Source organism: Cajanus cajan, chromosome 9, assembly GCF_000230855.2.
Source record: "Cajanus cajan strain Asha chromosome 9, NIPB_CcT2T_4, whole genome shotgun sequence".
Lineage (NCBI taxonomy): Eukaryota > Viridiplantae > Streptophyta > Magnoliopsida > Fabales > Fabaceae > Cajanus > Cajanus cajan.
This window is the reverse complement of record NC_138525.1, coordinates 24266966-24287550: the sequence shown is the minus strand read 5'-3', so window position 1 is coordinate 24287550 and position 20585 is coordinate 24266966. Positions and strand designations below refer to the sequence as shown.

The 20585-nt window shown below is 31.3% G+C and overlaps 1 protein-coding gene across 3 annotated transcripts; it reads left to right on the top strand.

Annotated features, from left to right (window-relative positions):
- Positions 1–14827: 14827 nt before the first annotated feature.
- LOC109811099 (protein KINASE OF THE OUTER CHLOROPLAST MEMBRANE 1) lies at positions 14828–20585 on the top strand. Of its 3 annotated transcripts, none has more exons than XM_020374739.3 (5): positions 14828–14932; positions 16019–16398; positions 16494–16585; positions 16691–17164; positions 19261–20585. In XM_020374739.3, the coding sequence occupies exons 2-5, from the start codon at positions 16033–16035 to the stop codon at positions 20252–20254; spliced, it is 1926 nt and encodes a 641-aa protein (XP_020230328.1). In that variant the 5' UTR covers positions 14828–14932; positions 16019–16032; the 3' UTR covers positions 20255–20585. The 3 variants fall into 3 exon arrangements, with proteins under 3 accessions (XP_020230328.1, XP_020230329.1, XP_082920041.1); XM_020374740.3 differs by lacking the exon at positions 14828–14932 and adding an exon at positions 14940–15097; XM_083063915.1 differs by lacking the exon at positions 14828–14932 and adding an exon at positions 15339–15432.

Here is a 20585-nt window from a genome sequence, read left to right as displayed (position 1 = left end):
TCTGTTGTCACGATAAAAAATGGATTTAGTTCCAAACTTATATAGTTTGATCCTTCAATCTAGACACGAATATACGTCCCTCACTAGTCACTTCTGGGTAGTAATTACTTTTTCGCCAAAAAGAACATGCGACAACATTTGTTTGTTATTACTTTTGTATGTCAATAATCGGTTGTTTCTTTGTTATGTGTATATTGCTGGTTTGAATTTAATATTTTATGTATATATATATATATATATATATATATATATATAAATCTTTCACCTTTATGCCAATTCAAGTGGGGCTATTTTTGTAGTTGTTACAAGAGATTGTTTTGCGTACCAACGAGCACCCTTCTTAATATATTAAATTTAAAAATTAATGCTTATAAATTTTGCACTTTAGAGGTGGTTAATTAAGTTCTTTAATAAAGATTAATTATCGATAAAATTATTAAATCTTTTGTAATAATAACATGATTATAAAAAATTATAGAATATTTGATGGAAGAGTTTTCAAACTCAATAAAATACTTGCAAGTTATGTTGTGTCCAGCACCGTTGAGAGTTAAGTTATATTAAGACGTTACACTTTAATAAAATAAAATATGAGTTAATTACTTATACACTGTTAGTGGAAAGTTTTTTTTACATTGACAATCAATTATATCTCTTAATTGTACCATGTCACTGTATTTTTACAGTGACATGCTACAATTAAAAAATATAATTAGTTGCCAGTATAAAAAAATTTTACACTGACAGTGTATAGGTGATTAACTTGTAAAATATTATACCACACTTGATAATATTAAGTCTAGAGATTTCTACAAGTGAAGTCTTATAATTAAACATTTTATCTTCTTGATTGCACTTTATAGTCTTGGTAATGCTCAATTTGTCTCCTTGGTTGATCCATTAATATTGATAATCATGGTAGTTGAATAGAGATTTCAAATGATGAGAAGTCTGGAATTTGAATTGTAAATTGAATTGTATCATGAATCATGATCAACAATAAAACATCATTCATGATTTATAATCGAAACATATTTTATTAGCATTTTAACATATAGGAGCACATTAAAAAGTGATATATAATTTCAACAATGAGTCAAATAAGACAAAAGTTAGGACAAGGACAACTGCATATCATGTCCTTTAGGACAGAGAGAATGTCCTCATCATAAGAGAGAGAGAGACCTACAAAACATGTCTCGAACAAGGAGAAAGGAGACCTTATCCTCATGTAGCTAGCAAAACACAGAAGAGTATAGAAGAAGAAGAAGAAGAAGAAGAAAAAGAATGGGACAAGTTCAGCATTTTACTTTGCATTGCATACTACTGAGAGAGAAATGATAAAGAAACCAAAACACTAAGTTTGGTTTAATTGAAATAGCTATGAAATAGAGCAGGGAGAAGAAATATTTCTTATGAAATATTTTTAGTTGTTTGTTTAATACGAGTTCGGTCAGACAAACAATATACAAATATGGATCTTACATCTTTAAGTTTCTTCTCAAAATTGAGTGAAAATAGCGAAAAGAGATGAGATGTATTAGTTATTTTATTTGAATGATTGCATATTTTACTTGGATGGTAACATTATTTGTGTTTTAAAATAAATTGAGGGGAGGGTTCAGGTAATTGAGTAGAAGAAAATTTTGGACACTATTCCTTTCTTTTTCAAAAGAAAAAAAAAGTTGCAAAATCACTCAAAATCTAAAATTTTGTATTTCAAAAACTCACAAACTGCGGTTTTATTGTCTAGAGATTATTTTGATTATAATATAAACTTCACTCTTAAAATTCAGGATGAATGCTACAAATACAACTCATATGAGAAGGGATTCCAAAACATTTATTTTTGTAAAACTATGGAAACGTATTGAATAATATCCTAACCTGAATTTACCCATTACCATCCATATTCACCATTTAAAGAATTTGGAATTGGACAACCCTTGTCACAATCATGGCCTCTCTCACTTTCCAAACCCAACCCTCAAATCCCTCTTTCTCATGGCATCATCCATCCACTAGGGAAGTTCATAAACGTGATGATTAGGCAGAATGTGGGCAGGTGCTAGGAGTATATTTAACTAAGCATATACAAAAGCATTTTATATTGATGCTATATATTTATTAAACTCTTAATTTAATATTATATTATTTTTGTTTTTTTTTCCTTTTCCTTTGATCAAACAAGATTACTTTTCTCTTCTTCCTCATTATAATATCTTCAGTCACTTCCTTCTGAACCAAATAATAATTTTGTTTTCTATTCATGCACGGTTTGTGATGATTTTTTTTTAATTGTATTTCTATGTGGGTCACCATGGACAATTGAAAGAGACTGCAGGTGATTTTTGCCTAATGAATATGGTTAGTTTTAACATGTAAATCAAGTAGACGTACGTTTGATGTTATGCAAATCGCTGCATCTCTATGGCTCTAATGGAGAATTTTATGTGGGTTGTTAGGAATGTTGAGGTTGACAAAATGAAAATTTACAATGCAAATATAAATAATACCAAATTAGAATAGTTGAATAAAAATTATTTGATGGATTTTACTTAAAAATACGTATTCGAAATTTATGATATGCGATCTTTATTTGGGTATATGTTTGAAAAATTAATTTATCTATACCGTTATATAAAGAGATACTTTTTTTAATAACTGCTTAAATTTTCATTTTTGTACAGACTTGTTTACCTTTTTTATTTTATCAAAATATCTAAAAGGTTTTGAGCATTAAAATTTCATTAATTACATAGCAGTTTCTTTTAAAAGATTTCATTTTTTTTTTATTTTATCCTTTACAATGAATACTTATAAGTCATCATTTTTTTTATAGAGATAATATTTTTTTAATAGAAACATGAAGTGTCTTTGTCCTATTCATAAGGATAATCATAATTATAGATTAAATATTTTTTTAAATTATAGATAAATGTTAATAATTATAACAACTTTTTTTATCATGAAATTTATTTGTAATCATATAATTATGAATAAGGGATTTTGATGGAAATTAACTTGTATAATTTTTTTTAATCATCAAATTACAATATACTTAAATCATTTTACAAATTTAAATAAATTCCAACTAAAAATAATTCATATGTTAAAAAAATAATCTAAATTATATTAATAACATTTCTCACCTTTGTCTTGTCTCTCTAAACCGTGAACAAACTCATCCGTGACATGAAATATTATCACCCGCTTCATTATTCTAACTTTAAGGATGTCACAATATTTAACCATGAAGTTTATTTTAATTTCTTAGGCCATTTTTTTTAAATAAAATAATTTATTTATTTATGTATTTGTCTAATTTGTTAAAAGTTTTTTTTTTGTTTTTTAAGAAGTAAATGCTATTTGTTTTTTTTTTTTTTAAATATCTCTTTTTGTAGAATGTAACATTCTAAATTCTCATATGAAAATTTTCACTCCTTATGAATAAGATTTTTATTAAGTTGAACTAATATAAATTATATATAATTATATTATAAGATGATAATTTTTTTATTACAAATTTTAATTTTACTCTATAGAAAAATTTTAATTATTGACTTGTAGTGACTAGTTAGGATAAATGAGTTTTTATCATGATTTTCAATAATAGAAGGATATCTCACCTTAATCAAATATATACTCATTTAAATTTCCTAAGTTAAATCTCCAACTACAAATGAACTCAATTTTTGTTGTTGTAAGACCCGCACAATCTTTCCCCCTTGTTGCTCCTTCCCTCTCTTTCCCCCATTTCCTTCTCCCAAACCTCATTCATTTTCTTGTTGATTCTCAAGAATGTTGAGCAATTGGTGTGCTAGGAAGCCCAGAATCGGATTCCTGTTCCATTTTTCTTCATCTTTTTCTTCCTTCTCATTAGCTCGGAGCTTGGATTTTCATTCCGATTTGAGGTAAGGAAAGCTAGAAACTTATTTTGATTGCTGATTGTAGCATGGTGATGTGTTGTCTAATGTGTTGAATGAATGGGGATGAATTTGAGTAGTATTTAAGTCGAGAGTTGAGGTGTTGGGTGGAAGTGATAAAATGTGATGATTTGGGTTGTTTGGTGGTTGCATGTGGTTGTTGTGATGATTTTCAGGTTGTATGTTGATACTAGCAGTGTATTGTTGGAGTTGCATGTGTTGGGTTCTCTTTGATTTTTAGGAGTTTTGATGAAACTTATGAACTTGGTGGGCTGATGTTTGAATCCGCACCAGGCGCACCTTCATGGCACTGGGTGGGCATGCATCAGAGCCTTGAGTTTTACGTTCATGTCGAGCACAAAGTGGGTTGCATTGGGCAAGAAGTGAGACTGAGGCCTCTGGATGAATGGTGTTGGGCGTGGAGGGGATGATGTTGAGCACAATATCAGAATTTGGAACGCTTGTGCCTCTACCAATGTGAGGCTGGGCGTAAGGTGATCACGTCGAGTGTGATTCACCAAGGGTGCTCTTTGCCAAGCTTATCACCGAGTGAGACCACTCGTACTAGGCGCGAGAGGGCCCTGGTGCCGTCAGGTCAACCTCGTTGGGTGTGACTCTTCTCACGTTGGGCGAAACTCCATTTGTAGGTTTTTATTTGACCCACATCGGGTGTGGCCCTTACCTCGTTGGGCGAGATTCCCTTGTGGGAGTCTCTGCCAGTCCCACATCAGGCGAGATATCCTCGGCACAAGGCATGAGAGAGCTTAAAGCTCTCTAGCTGAATCCATGCTGGGTGAAATAACAATTTCGCCAGGTGTGGCTCTATTTTGCTGTGAAAAGTTATAATACCAATGTGAGGCTGGGCGTAAGGTGATCACGTCGAGCGTGATTCACCAAGGGTGCTCTTTGCCAAGCTTAGCACTGAGTGAGACCACTCGTGCTAGGCGCGAGAGGGCCCTGGTGCCCTCAGGTCAACCTCGTTGGGTGTGACTCTTCTCACATTGGGCGAAACTCCATTTGTAGGTTTTTGTTTGACCCACGTCGGGTGTGGCCCTTACCTCGTTGGGCGAGATTCCCTTGTGGGAGTCTCTGCCAGACCCGCATCAGGCGAGATATCCTCGGCGCAAGGCATGAGAGAGCTTAAAGCTCTCTAGCTGAATTCATGCCGGGTGAAATAACAATTTCGCCAGGTGTGGCTCTATTTTGCTGTGAAAAGTTATAATATGTTGTAATGATGAAAAGGAGTTGAAACATGTGGTATAAGTTATTATCATGTGTTGAATATGTTTTCTGTTGTTGTAGTTGTTTATATGTTGTGTGTTGATTTATTATGTGTTGAAAAGATGATGTTGTTGAAGCATGTTGTGATGGTTGAGTTGTAAGTTGTGAGATGCATGTTGTAATAAAGTTATGAAGTTGTGTAGATGTACGTAGAGATGATGTATAAGTTGTTAAGCTGATTGAGTTGTTAAAGTTATGAGTTGAATGAGCTGATGAGTTGATAAACTATGTTGTTGTGTTGTGATGATGAGATGTGTTGATCACTTAGGACTAGAGGAGATATTTTTGAAAGTTGCTCATCTCATTGTGTGGATTGAGAGTGTTGTGGTGCTTTGAGAGCCTAATTTGTTGAAAAATCCTCCTTGGGAAGTTGTCCCTCAGAGTGGATGATGTGTTGTTCTCCTCTAGGACTTATTTGGTAACATGTGTGGGCAAGGTCGAGACACACGTGTATAAAGCGATCATAGTATAGGGGTCAGGTCAAACTATATTGATTACAAGCGGCCAATTCGAGTAAAGTACGAAGTCAAAAGCTTAATTCCTAACCGAATATTGGAGGGTTGTAGTATTTGAAGGATAGTCGGTGGGCTAATTCCATAGGTGGTTTAGTTAAGATAACTAATACCGTGGTAGGCCTAGACTCAACTGCTCTATCCTGACATAGTAGTATACTTCCTTGTTTAAGTGACAAAATCTGAGAAATTATTATCGTGTTGTGGATTGATATCCAATTTGTTGTTGATCTAGCAAGTCCAAAAAGCTCACTATGTTGTCGATTTGGTAGGATCTAATTACTTAAACTGCTCACCCTGTGTTGTAGGAGATCTCTAAGTTGAAATGCATGATTACGCATATAAATAATGTGCTGAACTGTGATGATATGTATTGCTGTGTTGAATTAGTGTCGAAATGTTGTTGAGATGTTGTGTGTTGTTCATGTGTTGGTTGAATTGTTAATAAATAAGTTGTTGTGTTGATTAAAAGTTGAATTGTTTTGTATGTTGTATGTTGTGATGTTAAGTTGTAGAGTTGTTGTTTATGTGATGATGTTGTGATGATAGTAGAATGCTTATATATATATATATATATATATATATATGCACGTTGTTTTTCTTTACCTAACTTACCCTTGCATGTTTTCATGTGGTTTGGACAACGAATATCATATATATGATGTATGAGAGCAAGATAGGGATAGGCCGGAGAGTAGCAGTGGAGCCAACAAGTGGTGTCTGGAGTTGGATTTTATTTTGTAGACTACCGGTTGTTGGTAGATACTTTTGTGTAGATATTTGTATATAGTTGTTTGATAAACAACATAATTGTATATATTTCATGAGATGTAGATGTAATTATATTATTGTTTAGTATATGATATGAGTTGTTTAGTTGTTGTTGCGTAGTGTAGCGATCATAGCGGGTCGTTACATTTTACTATACATGCATGGTCATATTAGTTAATAAATATTATTATAATAATTTATTAATCATAATAAAGTTAAAATAATATTTATTGCTATATTAACTATTATTATTATCTATATACATATTATTAAACTATATATATATATATATATATATATATATATATATATATATATATAATACTGTGCAAGTCACGAAAAAAATTATCACTACAAATAAGTAAAAGGAACATAATAAAATATATAAACATATACTATATTATAATATTATTTATAAAAATGATTTATATAAACTTGACATCCTTTTATATGACTAGAAACAAAATTTAAATAAAGTATTTGCAAACAAAAATTAACATGTTAAAATGAATTCAAGATCACAAACAACACATATAAGATGTAAAAGAAATAAAAACAATTAAATAATATATCAATATTAGCTAAGTAGTATAAAATAAACAAATAAAATGAGGTTAAGGACACTCTACAAAACTATTTTAGTTATATTATATATATATATATATATATATATATATATATATATATTAATAGATGTCTCTTCCCTCTATCTTAAAACTTGTTGTAGAATTCACTTTGTTTCTTATAGCAATTTGGCTGGTATACTGCTTTTATACTCTCTCTTTTTTATTTTTCTTACTCGAGTAAAAACTAACCAAAAGAACTAGAAATGTAAAGGAAAGGCGTGAGAAGCTATACCTATTTATAAAACCTTAGGTGTGATACAAAGTTACTTCTTCCAAATTCCTTAATAAATTTATGATATTTACCTTGTCTTATTTCTTTATCCATTCTACTATTTACTTCCCTTATTTTTTAAACCTTTATGCACATGTTACTCTTTCATATATTTATAGATTTCTACTACACATATGCTTATTATTTTAATCTTATCATTTGTTCTATGATTTTTCTTAAACACACACATATATATAATACTTTGAAACCCAATAATAAAAATTATTGTTTATAAAAGAAATATTGTCTTATAATGTATTATTATATATAATTGATATCAATTTAACGTAATAAAAATCTTACTCATGAAGAGTAAAAATTTGCATATGAGAATGTAAAATGTTACAAGAAACACTTTAAATTTTAAACAAATTGGTCCTATATGATGTGTAGATTCACATTTTGTTCGAAAAAAAGTCAATTGGTCGAAATAATATTGGACTACGTCCCTTTAAGCAATATAATATTTCGAATTCAAGTTTTTTGAATTGAGAAAACATGATTGAAAAATGAGACCTCACTAAAGATGTCCAGCCAAATTTTCTAACGAAAATTAATCATTAGTGAAAGTGATAGATATTTCACACCAATAACATAATTATTAAAAAAAATTACATTTTGTTATCGTTTTTTAGATATCATTAGAAAAATGGTTAGATAGTTTTACATGTTATCATGACATAAACAACAAGTGAGTTTGATTCAACTATTGTTTTTTTACTTAAAAGTAAATTTTAACATTAAAATAAGAATTAAAAAAAAAACGAAGGTTAAGGTGAACTACCTTAATAAGTGGTCCATCATGGTCCACTATTTTTTTCCCCTTAGATCAATATAAAACACAAGGTCTTAATATGTATCATCCATATTGTATTATAATATTTTAGGTCCTCTTCATCACCAATTACTCATACGCTACCTGACGCATTGTCTAAAGACAATTTCCCTTGGCGACACCACCACCTTTGCCCCCCTTTTCCTTGACCTTCTTCTCTGGGTCTAGTTTTCAATTTTCATGTTTGTCACAAAAATAGGCAAATAAGTGTAGATTGCATTATGGTGACAAATGTGCGAGAGTGTGGAGCATGACGCAAGAATGTGTAGCACAAAATGATGCAATATAAAGGTGCACGAGTGCGAGCCATGGAATAACATAAATGTGTTTGAGTGAGAGACACGATGTGACACAAAGGTGCATGAGTGTGAAACTTGACGAGGCAAAGGAGAAACGTGGGTGAGGACTTAACGAGTGTTTGTTGTGCCACTTTCTATTTTCCGTTTTGCCACTTCTCTCACCCTCTTCTTCTTGATGCACATAAGTTCAAATTTGGAATATGGTGATTGCATGCAAGTGAATCTGCCTCAAATAAAGCATGGTGGCTTTGTTTGAGTGAGGAAGGAAGAAAGTGAAGTGGTCAGTTTTCATCACTGTCGTTGTTAGAGAGATGAGTGACATGGTTAAAGAGCATCAATGACAAAAGGAAAAAGGAGTCTAATGGTCGGTGATAAGATTGTGGAGGAGAAAAGACAATGTTATGAAGAAGGGGAGAAAAAAGGGGGAAACCACCACTAGAAGTAGTTTCCAATGACAATGCCCCGTTGATGGCAACATCCCACGGTAGTTTGTTATGATACAATGTGGAGGTCACATCTTAATACTTTTTGTTTTAGATTAACCTAAGAGGACAAAAATAATGGATTACCTAAGAAAATAATCCACCTTAGCCATTGATAAAAAAAATTGCCCAAACAAATTTTGAGTAGCTAGTTGTGACTAAAGGTGACAAAAGAATCTATGTATCCATCATCTATTTAATTCATCCACAAGCAAATTCATTTGATCCATCCATTACAATAAAAATAAATAATAGATTGGATTCATTCTATCCATTTAATTTTATGGATGATAAGTGATTCATCCACTACTTTTCAAAATTCATTGGATTGCGGTATGAAATGTTTATTGGATTGAAATTTTAAAAGATTATTTTTGACACAATTATTTTTTTTGTAAAATTTTAAAGACTATATAAAAATGTAATAACTTATAAAGAAAGGAAATAAAAAATAAAGTATTTTTAAAATAAAAATTATTTAATTTTTAAAACATTACTTTTATGGATGAATTGAATATCCATCCATAAAAAAAATTGTTAATGGTTGGATTGAATTTTTAAGTTAATTTTTGATGGGTCTAAATGAATTAATAGATTGTGTTTATCCAATCTGTTATGATTTGTCTAAAAAATTATCCAATTTATCCATTTGTCACCCTTAGTTGCAGCTTAAAACGTCTTTGAATGTTGTTAAATGGTTGATATTTCAAGCTCATGTTTTTAGATGACATGAAGTTTGTGATCTTAAAATTGAGGTAATCTTTTTGATATGATAAAACTTATGACTTCTTATAACAAGGAAGTAAAAACACTTATCCAATTCAAAAGGAAATTTACATGTATTTGCTAGGAAGGTACAAAATTAAATTATAGAAAAAATTGGTAATGCAAAGTTTTGATTAATTGATGATGAAGCTCATTGATGAATCTAAAAGAGAACAAATTAAATGACTTTTGTTATTATATTTGTTTAAAAAAAAAGAGGATATGTCAAGGAATGTTTTTGATATATGATTCATGTGCTAGATTATATGGATCATTCATTCTTAAACAACAAATTTGTTCAATATGATGGAGCTAGTAATATGTACGGAGAATAGAATTGTTTACAAGCTACTTATGCAATTGAAGCTCATTAGATTGTAAATGATAAGATTGAAATTGAAAGGAGAGATTGACACATTATAAATACCTGAAGATACTAGATGGAGTTCCCATTTCAATTTAATTTGCAACATTTTTATGCATGTATATATTAAGAAACTGTTTTGTTCTTCGAAGCCTTAGTGTTAAATTATCTACTTATGTTCAACTAGGTGGTGTCATGTATGCCCCTTGAAAGATTTACAACAAAAATCTAAAGATATTTTGAATGTTTAGCTTGGTTTTTAGCACAAAATCACTAGTTCAAAAGCTAAGAGACTTTAGTTGATATGCACTTTTAGAAAAAGTCAATTCTTGTGATAGCCATGTTATTGAAACTCTTGACGTTAAGTGTTTCTTTCTACGGTATAATTTGATCTCACCATCAAAAGAATTGTTACAGTTGAATATCATTACCACAGATATATTTAATATTGTCATAGACTATTGAAAGGATTAAATAGTAGGTTTAGTGAGCAAGCAATTGAATTTCTACCATTGAGCACAATTTTAAATCCTAAAGATATATTCGTCATTTAATGCTAGAGACATTTGACTCTTCATTGTGTAAACAACAATCACATAATGTTTTTTCTTTCAACTATGAGATTTAAAAAATAAAATAAAATAAAAAAGGATGCATAATAATAAGACATAACATATTTTTTTCACTAATTAGGTGATATGACAAACACGACTTCAAAAGGGAAGATTTATTTTTAATCTTCTCTTTTTTATATATATTTTAAAACATTAACTTTAGTTTTTACCTATTTGACTTTTCTAAATTTAGTTGTTAAATCTTATATGTTTGATAAGTTTTCATTGATATTGTTAAAATAATATATTTTAAATATAAAGATATGATTAACATTGAGTATGGTTGGCAAAATATTTGAGGTGTTTATAAGTTTTTTTATTTATTAATTTATAAGTTATTTTGATTAAAATAAGTTGATTTGACACATGAGTTTATTTTTTAAGTTTATGTTATTTTTTTTAAGTTAATTGAAGTAGCTTATAGTTTATAAGCTCATAAATTTTTTTCTCTTCATTTTTTTTATCATCATTAATTTACTTGAAATTTTATATTGTCATTTTTAATTTAAAAATAATTTTACTTACATCAATCTCATTATTAAATAAATAAATATGTCATTTTACATTGATTAACTAATCAACTAATTTTACCAAATACTTTAATAATCAACTTATAAATTTTCAGCTCCTAAAATATAGCTTATACAAGATTTCAATCAATTTATAAACTAATTTTATCAAAAACACTGTTGATATTATATTTTACAGATTTCATCTCTCCATTTAGAAGAAAAAGAATGTTCTAGTTCTTACTATTTTTGAGAGGGGTGTTGCTATTATTTTGTTATGCTTTATTTTGTTTTTGCCACAGATTATTGGACACTTATGTATTGGCTGCACTTGTTGTTAATCAGAATCTCTCTTCAATATAATTATATATTTCTTTTGTTATTAAAAAATATTAATTATATTTTTTTAAGTTGTGATTTTCTTCATTGGCCCTTAGATAAAATTCCTGATTTCTTCTATGCTCGGAGATAACCAATGATTATAGCATTTATAAAGAACCACAACTTTGAATTTGAAGCAAATCATCAAAGGATGTTTGAAACAGGGAAAGCATGCAAAATGAGAAACGTTGTCTTTTGATTTATTGGACATTTTTTTTTAAAATGAGATGGTAAGATTTGGCTCCTCTTCTACATCTAGTAACCACTTTCGTGAAAAACATTTCTAAGTTTTAGTTAATTATAATTAGAGATTAATTTTTATTTTTAACCCAAGCTTATATATGAAAATTAGTATTTTCTTTTTATGAGTAAAATGCTATACAGGATGAGTTAAAATCGGTATTCAGCACTAATGTGGCAGTTGTTTTTCGCTTATCTCATCTCATACACAAATAAAAAATATTTGATTTTAATAAAAATTAATATGCAATTTAATTTACAATAATGTCTAATTTTATTTTATATCAATATATCCTCTTAACTAACACTAATATATGATTTTAATTTATAGACTTAATTAAAAAAAAACATATTCGTTAAGATCGACTTAATAATAATGCTGAGTAAGAATGATTTCTATTTAAATTTTATTACTCTATTACAAAAAAAAAAAAAGAGCTCTATGTGTACAAAAGTTGTGACATTTTTCCCCTAAATTTTTTTATGTGCCAGTGAAAATCTAACATTTTTGAATTAAAATGAATATTTTATTATGTAAAAATATTATCTTAATATGTTTAACTAATACAATAAAATATTTAATTTACAAGTAATATTTATAAATATTTTTAAAAATATTTAACTAATTAAACAAATTTTAATCATTCTTAAAAATTATACAATTCCCATACCCATAATTCCAAGCACAATTTTTTTTCTTTCTATCAAAGGCTCTTTAAAGGTTAAACATTATATGTAATCATATATTCTTAATTTGATTTACATATAAAAAAAAAACCTATTAAACTGATTTTTATACATTAATTCGGTCTTTATTAATTATTACCATTAACCTTTTTTTTGTTGGTATCCTTAATTTAATATTTATAAGTTGTAAAAATATATATAACATGTTGGTAATCTAATCATTAATGATAAAAAATAAATTATGAATACGTTATATGCATAAAGGTTAAATAAAAAAAAATACTAGCTAGAAAGTTATTCTTATTTGACAATTACACTAAAAACATTAAACGTATAACGACTAAAGTTAAAGTCATAACATTTGTATGTATAAAACTTATTTAATAAATTTTTATATAGAGAGAGAGATTAAATTAATAATTCACAACTTATATATAAAGATTAAATTAAGAAAATAAAATAAAAGTAGAAACTTGTAAGTTAGGCTTTTTGACCAAAGTGGGGTCATTGACCAAGTTATTTACGTAAATGGGGCTCTTTTGAAACTATTTACGCCTTTGGGGTTGTTTACAACAGTGTCGCTATGGGCCATAGCGACACGCATGCCACGTGGCAATTTTGTGACTCCAAAGAAGCCATGAAAGCCATATTGACGAAGTTGTTGCAGCCCATAGCGACATCAACAGCTTGAATGAAGTCGCTGTAGCCCATAGCGCCCCATATTTTAATTTAAAAAAAAATAAAAATAAAAAAATATATTAAATAAAGAAATAAATGAAAATAAGTTTATAAAATAGTAATTAAAATATATATGATAATATAAAATAAAAGAATTTAAAAAATAATATAATTAATAATTAAAACAAATTAAGTTAATAAATAAAAAAAACAAAAAAATCAGTGGCGCTATGGGCTATAGCGACACTATGTCGCTATAGGCCATAGTGACACTGTAAAAAAAAAATGAATATTTAACTCGTAATAATTAAATATATATAGAGAAAAATAAATAAATTATAGAGAAAATAAAGTTATAAATAGAAAATAATATTTATTTGTTAAAAATAAATAAATAAATTTTAAAACAAATTAAGTTATTAATTTTAAAAAAAATAAAATGGTGACGCATCAGAATATTTTCATTTTCGATGAAGCAAATTCACTGCAAAAAAAATGTACAGCATCTTCAAATGTTTAATTACATATTCGTAAATAAATTAAAATTAATAAAAAACAATTTATTTAATTTTTTTAAAAAAAAATATAGTGGCGCTATGGCCTATAGCGACACAGTGTACAAAATATATTTTGACTTAAATGTACACGTGTCACAATCTGATCCATTATTACAAATTCAACGATTTAAATGTGTTAAATTACCCTAACTTTCCCTCTACAAAGTTAGGGGATGTATTTCCCATGAGCAAGGTGCAGTGCGTCTCATTAAAAAATAATTTCAGTGAAAAGTGGGGTCTCCCATTGTATTGAGTCCAAAAGCACCGAATAGAGAGAGAGAATGTGTGGGGTCTCCATCATTCGTCTGCGTCTCATTAAAAGAAACCAAATAAATGAATAAAAAATTCTTATATATACAAATTAATATTTATTTACTAATATAAAATATAGAATTTTTTTAAAAAAATAAGTTAATAATTAAAAAAAAACAAATAAATTAGTAGCGCTATGGCCTATAGCGACACTGTGTCGCTATGAACCATAGCGCCACTCTTGTAAATAATTAAAATACATATTTTAAAATTACGTTTTTAAACAACCTATTTTTATTTTTTATAAATATATAATAAATAATTCATTTTTTATTTTTTAGTTACATTTAAATTATTTGTTTTTTTCTTTTTTTTTTCTTACATGGTGTCGCTATGGGCTACATCATTTCTGTTGGTCCATCCATTGTGGTGGCCCAGCCCATAGCGACACTGATGTGGCTCAGTCCAGCCCATTCTGCGCTAAAAAAAAATGCCACGTGGCAATAGTGTCGCTATGGCCCATAACGACACCGTTGTAAACAGCTCCAAAAACATAAATAGTTTCAAAAAAGCCTCATTTACATAAATAACTTGGTCAACGACCCCTATTTGATCAAAAAGTTACGTTACGATACATTGAAAAATGTTAGAAGACAGAAGGGAGAGCAATGCGTGCAATGCAGAGTACTCCATGCTGATCAAATCCTACGTGTCACTATCAGGGAAGCCAAATTACGAAATTACCCTTTTGTGATTTAATTTTTAGTAATAAATAAAAATGTGGCCTTGGGTTCCCACCTTGTTGGTTTGTTTTGTTATGGTTCGCTTCTCTGACTCACTTTCTCGCAGCGTTTTCTGTTTCTCCCAGATTCCATCGCAAAGGTTGTTTCTTTGACTCAACACTTTCAATTTCTTCCAACTATCTCTCTCTTCATTACCCTTCTCTCTCCTCCTCTTTAAATCTTCTTTTTTCTCTCTCACTCATGCCACACTTCTGATTTTCTCTCTCTTTTTATACAAGCTCCTCAATTTTCATTTCTTCAAGGGGTAAAAAAATTATTATTATTATTTTTTTTTTTATCAATTTACATGCTTTTGTTATGTTGGTATATATTTGAACTGTTTTTTGGTTCTGGGAGTTTGCATGTGCTGATTATGGCTTCTATGCATGCATGTGTTGTTCTGTTTCCATGTCAAAATTGGAAAGTTAGGTGGCTTCTTTGAGTTCTTCACAGTTTGCTTTTGGGGGGGGGGGGGGGGGTTTATGTTTCAGGCATTGAATGCCAGCATCGTTTAGAATTTGGGTCACACCATCGAGAAATGAGTGTCTCAGAGTCTGTGCTAGTTAACTTGCATTGCAAAATATGGTTTTCTCAATCTCAGTTTAGTCAAAAAGTTTTTATTTATTTTTTCTTCTATTCTGGTGTTGGCAACGCAGGATTTCGTGGTGTTCCTTTATTTTCATTTGAGTCTGATTTGATTTGTTCTGCTCTTGTATCTCTATTGAACTTGATATCACTGCATAGGTTTTGCAGCTGAGTTTCGATATGTGGTTCAACTGATCCATATCTCATGGTTCATTTGGGGTGCCATGTTGTAATGAGTAATTTGTAGTTGACATCAATATGTGAATCGTGTCCTATGATCCTATCTGTCAGATATTTACATATGTTTTCAAATTTTTAAGTTTATTCTGTGTCTTGTGGGAACATGATTAGGGCCATAATGGATAGAGAAGGAAAAGATAAACGTTCCTTATATTTGTTACATTATTATACAATAGAATGCGTTGACACGCCTGTTTCTAGTGTCATTTCTATGCTAGAGTTATTTGCTTATTTTTTGATAACTATAAATTTTTGTGTACACGTGCATGTTCAAAAGCTCATATCTTAATGATCACATTTGAATAATTGGCATGGGGTTTGTTCAATGTGCAAAATTATTTAATGAATATTACACTTTCAGTTTCAGAGTCAAGAATGTCTAAAGAAGTTATTGCTACTCCGTCAGCTGCTCCTTTTGAGTATGAGATATTGGATAGTGATGCTGAAATCCTTAGAACTGTTAAAGCCTCATCCAATAGCGCAAATCCATGGATTGAACCTGAAAGGTTGAAAATTAGACACAGAATTGGTCGTGGCCCCTTTGGTGATGTTTGGCTAGCAACTCATCATCAGTCAACCGAAGATTATGATGAGTACCATGAAGTTGCTGCTAAGATGTTACATCCACTCAGAGAGGATCATGTGAAGATTGTATTAGAGAAGTTCAATGAATTATATTTGAAGTGCCAAGGAGTTGCTAGTGTTTCCTGGCTACATGGAATTTCAATCCTAAATGGAAGGGTTAGATTTGGACTGTTCATTTGGTTCAGCGTGTAGGAGATTTTTAGGTATCTTTTTGACTTCTATCTGGCTGACATATTTGTTTGAGTTCTCAGATATGCATCATAATGAATTTGTACGAGGGTTCAATTGGTGACAAGATGGCGCGACTCAAAGAGGGAAGGATTTCGTTGCATGATGTTTTAAGGTGATGTGTTTTCCGTTTATTCAATGAAATACACTTATCCTTTTCTTTGTGTAGGAAGAGGAGGAAAATAATTGGTTGATACTATGGGCGTGTTACTGGCTGCAGGTATGGAATCAATCTGGCTCAAGGTGTTATTGAACTTCACTCTAGAGGGATCCTCATTCTCAACCTTAAACCATTTAATGTTCTTCTCAATGGTAACGATCAAGCAATTTTGGGAGATGTTGGTATTCCCACTCTTTTGCTTGGCTCCTCATTCCAAAGCTCAGATATGGCTAAGAGACTTGGAACTCCAAATTACATGGCTCCAGAGCAATGGGAACCAGAGGTCAGAGGTCCTATATCCTTTGAAACAGATTCTTGGGGATTCGGTTGCACCATTGTGGAAATGTTGACTGGTAGTCAACCTTGGTATGGATGTCCTGTTAGCAGAATATTCCAGTCGGTTGTTGAAAAGCATGAAAAACCCAATATTCCAAGTGGCCTTCCTTCTTCAGTTGAGAATATCCTCAGCGGATGCTTCGAGTATGATTTGAGGAATCGCCCTTTAATGGTGGATATTCTGAGTGTCTTTCAAAGGTCTGTATATATACTTTTTAATATTTTCCTTAAAAAATGCTATGACTGTGTAAGGTTTTGGATAATTTCATAATTATAGTTCTGTTGGGTCTGGCACATGTTATATAGTTGCATCCGTTTAGTGTGAGAAGGTCCAGTACAGGGAGTGTATGCTTTTATGAGGATTCTAATCTTTAGCATACAACCATAAATGAATGGTCAACATTAGCTCCTCTTATGTGGCCACTGGATACAACTGATCCCATCATCTAGACTAACTTCTGGATCACAGATTCTCTATCTCATGAAAGTTTCTTACCCATGGTTGCATGCCTTACATTGTGGTCTTTAAGATCATCATCATATTTTTGGATCATAAACTTTGAATATGAGGACATTTTGGAAGTCCATACATGATAACATGAGACCATTTTTTCTGGTATATCAGAGTCATGTATTTTTTCTGTAGTTGTTCAGAGCTAGTTGTTAAATTTTAATAATTTTTTCTAAGGCTTCTGAACACCATTTTTTTCTCTGCTGCCCTCTCCAGTGTCGTGATTCTACTTTTTTGTTGCCATGGAATTGCAGTGTTAATGATTCGGTCTTTTGACATGTATTTCATGCTTCATCATATGTTCAGTCTATGTTTGTTTCTGAAATATAGTATCAACTATCAAGAGAAAGGCCTTGTGGAAATTATAATATCTTTGGATCTAGAGCTCAAACATGATCAAATGATTTATTGCTACTGGTGCATTTTTTTGTCTTCACTAGGACGAATTAACATGTTTTCTCTACATTTGAGTTGACATTACAGTCATTAAAAGTTCACTAATAGGCATTTAGATGGAGAATTTCTATGATAAGTCTAAGTTAATGTGAAAAGTTCCATGAATTTTATGAACATCCTCAACTGTTTTACAAGTGAAAGTAAATTATTTTTAGGGATACTTCTTTAGGATAGGCACTTGATATGCAGGCATTTAAAACAAAGTTGTCAAACTATCTGCTGTAATGTGTGTCTTCCACTTGTTGGGTTGTGTGCCAGTAAGCTACAACATGTATTCATTAAATACTTTCAAAGGTGTAGCTTGATAAGATTCCTATTAGTAGCCAGCCGAAGTAGGAAAGTATATGTTAGAAGGAAAAGTCTCAAAGAATCAAGTGGCTTGCATCTATTTGTTAGGCCCTGTTATTTGGTTAGCTCTCTAACTGAATTAACAGAGGTAGGAATAGAATGGAGGAAGATAATGTAAGTGAATTAAGTTAGTTAGTCAGTTAGTTTTGGGTGGTGGGAGATACCGGACTTAATTTCTGGAGAAGACACGATTGTACATCATTCTTGCTCTTCCTGATGCTAGATAGCCTGATCAAGAGTTGGAGGAGTATACTCAATAAAATTTACTTTCTATTAGTCTCTGTACCAGAACCTATCATACTCTTTCAAAAAATCAAGAGTGTATCAGCAAATCCTTGTGTTCTAAATTTTCTAGTTATATGAATTTTTTATTCCCGGAAGGATGAAAATTGTCCGTAAACATAAGATATATGCTGATTTACCAGATCATGATTGCAATGGTCCCGAAGGGAAACTCAAATAGTGGTATGCCTTATGCTAGTAAAAAATTATGTGGGACATGATGGTACAATAATTAGTTTTTGTACATTTTCTATGTTAAGAAGTGGTATTAGGAAAATCTATCATTAATATAATTATTTATTTTTTAAAAGTCATAAATCAATTACAGATATGTACACCACCATGTAACATTGTGAAATATTCAGTTGACTAGAAGAAGCGCCAATGCATAGCATTTATTAAACTCATCTATTGTAGCTAGCTTCTAACTTCTGAATGCTTGATTGTGAAATCTGGACATTAAGTAAGGGAAGCAATCAGTTGAGGATTAGTGAAACTGTTCTACATTTTTGCTTCTACTAATCAGTAATAGTGCATGTACCAGAAAGAAAGAACCACATCAATAATCTTTTATAATAACATGGAATTGTCTGTATTTAAGAACAGCTATCTTTTTAGTTAATTTCTATTTCTATTTATCTCCATGAAAATTAGATCTTTTGAATTTTACTCAATTGTTGATCATTCTGCCCTGCAGTGCTCTGAATGAACAGACCAACGATGAAGGATGGAGATACCTAGGAAATCTCAAAGTCATCCCGAAATCAGGTAGCACTGACTGCACAGAGTGGTTCCTCTCAAAGGATCATCTTCAGGTGGGTGACATGGTCCGGTCTAGAAAGCCTTTTAATTCACGCACATCTCAAAACATGAACATCCCAGAAGGAACCGTCGTTGGTTTAGAGCGTATCCCAGATAACAGGTTCCCTCTCGTGAAAATCCAAGGTATCCAAGACCCTGTCAGAATTCCCGCATCATATCTCAAACGTGTCACACTCGGCCTGGCAGCCGGCGATTGGGTACGCTTGAAGGACGAAAATGAGAAGCACTCGTCAGTCGGTATTCTACACACCATTGACCGTGACGGTAGAGTGGCTGTCGGGTTTCTTGGGCTGCAAACTATCTGGAACGGAACATCTGACGAACTTAAAATGGCAGAACCGTACTGTGTGGGCCAGTTTGTCAGGCCAAAAGCCGGCGTTTTGAGTCCTCGGTTTGAATGGCGCCGCAAAAGGGGAGGAGCCTTTGCTGCTGGGAGGATCTCATGGATTCTTCCAAATGGGTGTTTGGTGGTCAAGTTTCCAGGAATGCTGCCCTTTGGCAATGAGCCAAGCACCTACTTGGCTGATCCATCTGAGGTTGAAGTGGTGGAGTTTAGGACATGTCCTGGTGTGATAGAAAAGTACCAACATGTGGAGGATCATCACTGGGTAGTTAGGCCTCTTCTGATTGCATTTGGTCTATTCACTGCTTTCAAATTTGGCATATCAATTGGAAACAAAGTGAGGAGGAACAACAAGGTCAGTGCAGTAGAAAGTGAAAGTCAACATGTTGAAGCTAAGAATGTCAACTCTGCTATAACTGCAAAATCTCCCAGTGCTGTGAATTCAGGCAACAAAACATGGGTTGTTCCTGCGGTTGCTAATATGCTTTTTAAGGAAGGTGGTGGTAACACAACCAATGGTCGGTAGTTTTTTTTTTTAATTTTTTGTGTTTCTTTTTATCTCAGAACAGTTAAAGTAATAAACATGATTTAAGATGGTAGGTAGTAATTATACATGAATGTCATCAGGGCTGGGTCTGAATGTAGACACTGTACATATTCTACAACAGGATTAGCTCTGTGCATAGTCTGCGCCAATGCTTTGCAGAATGAACACAAAAAATTCGTTATCTGCTTCCTGATATTTTTTTTTGAAAAAAAATGAAGGGTAGGACTTAGGAGCGAAATAAGCAATGAATCAAGATGCACCTACGTGTTGGTTCTTGAAGCATTGATAATTTGATATAAGTTTTCGTGTT

Excerpts from the sequence above, each read along its gene's own strand:
- LOC109811099 (XM_020374739.3), top strand. The coding sequence starts at position 16,033 with ATGTCTAAAGAAGTTATTGCTACTCCGTCAGCTGCTCCTTTTGAGTAT. Across the intron at positions 16,399-16,493 it reads TTTCAATCCTAAATGGAAGG|ATATGCATCATAATGAATTT; the intron begins GTTAGATTTGGA and ends TTGAGTTCTCAG. Across the intron at positions 17,165-19,260 it reads ATTCTGAGTGTCTTTCAAAG|TGCTCTGAATGAACAGACCA; the intron begins GTCTGTATATAT and ends TCTGCCCTGCAG.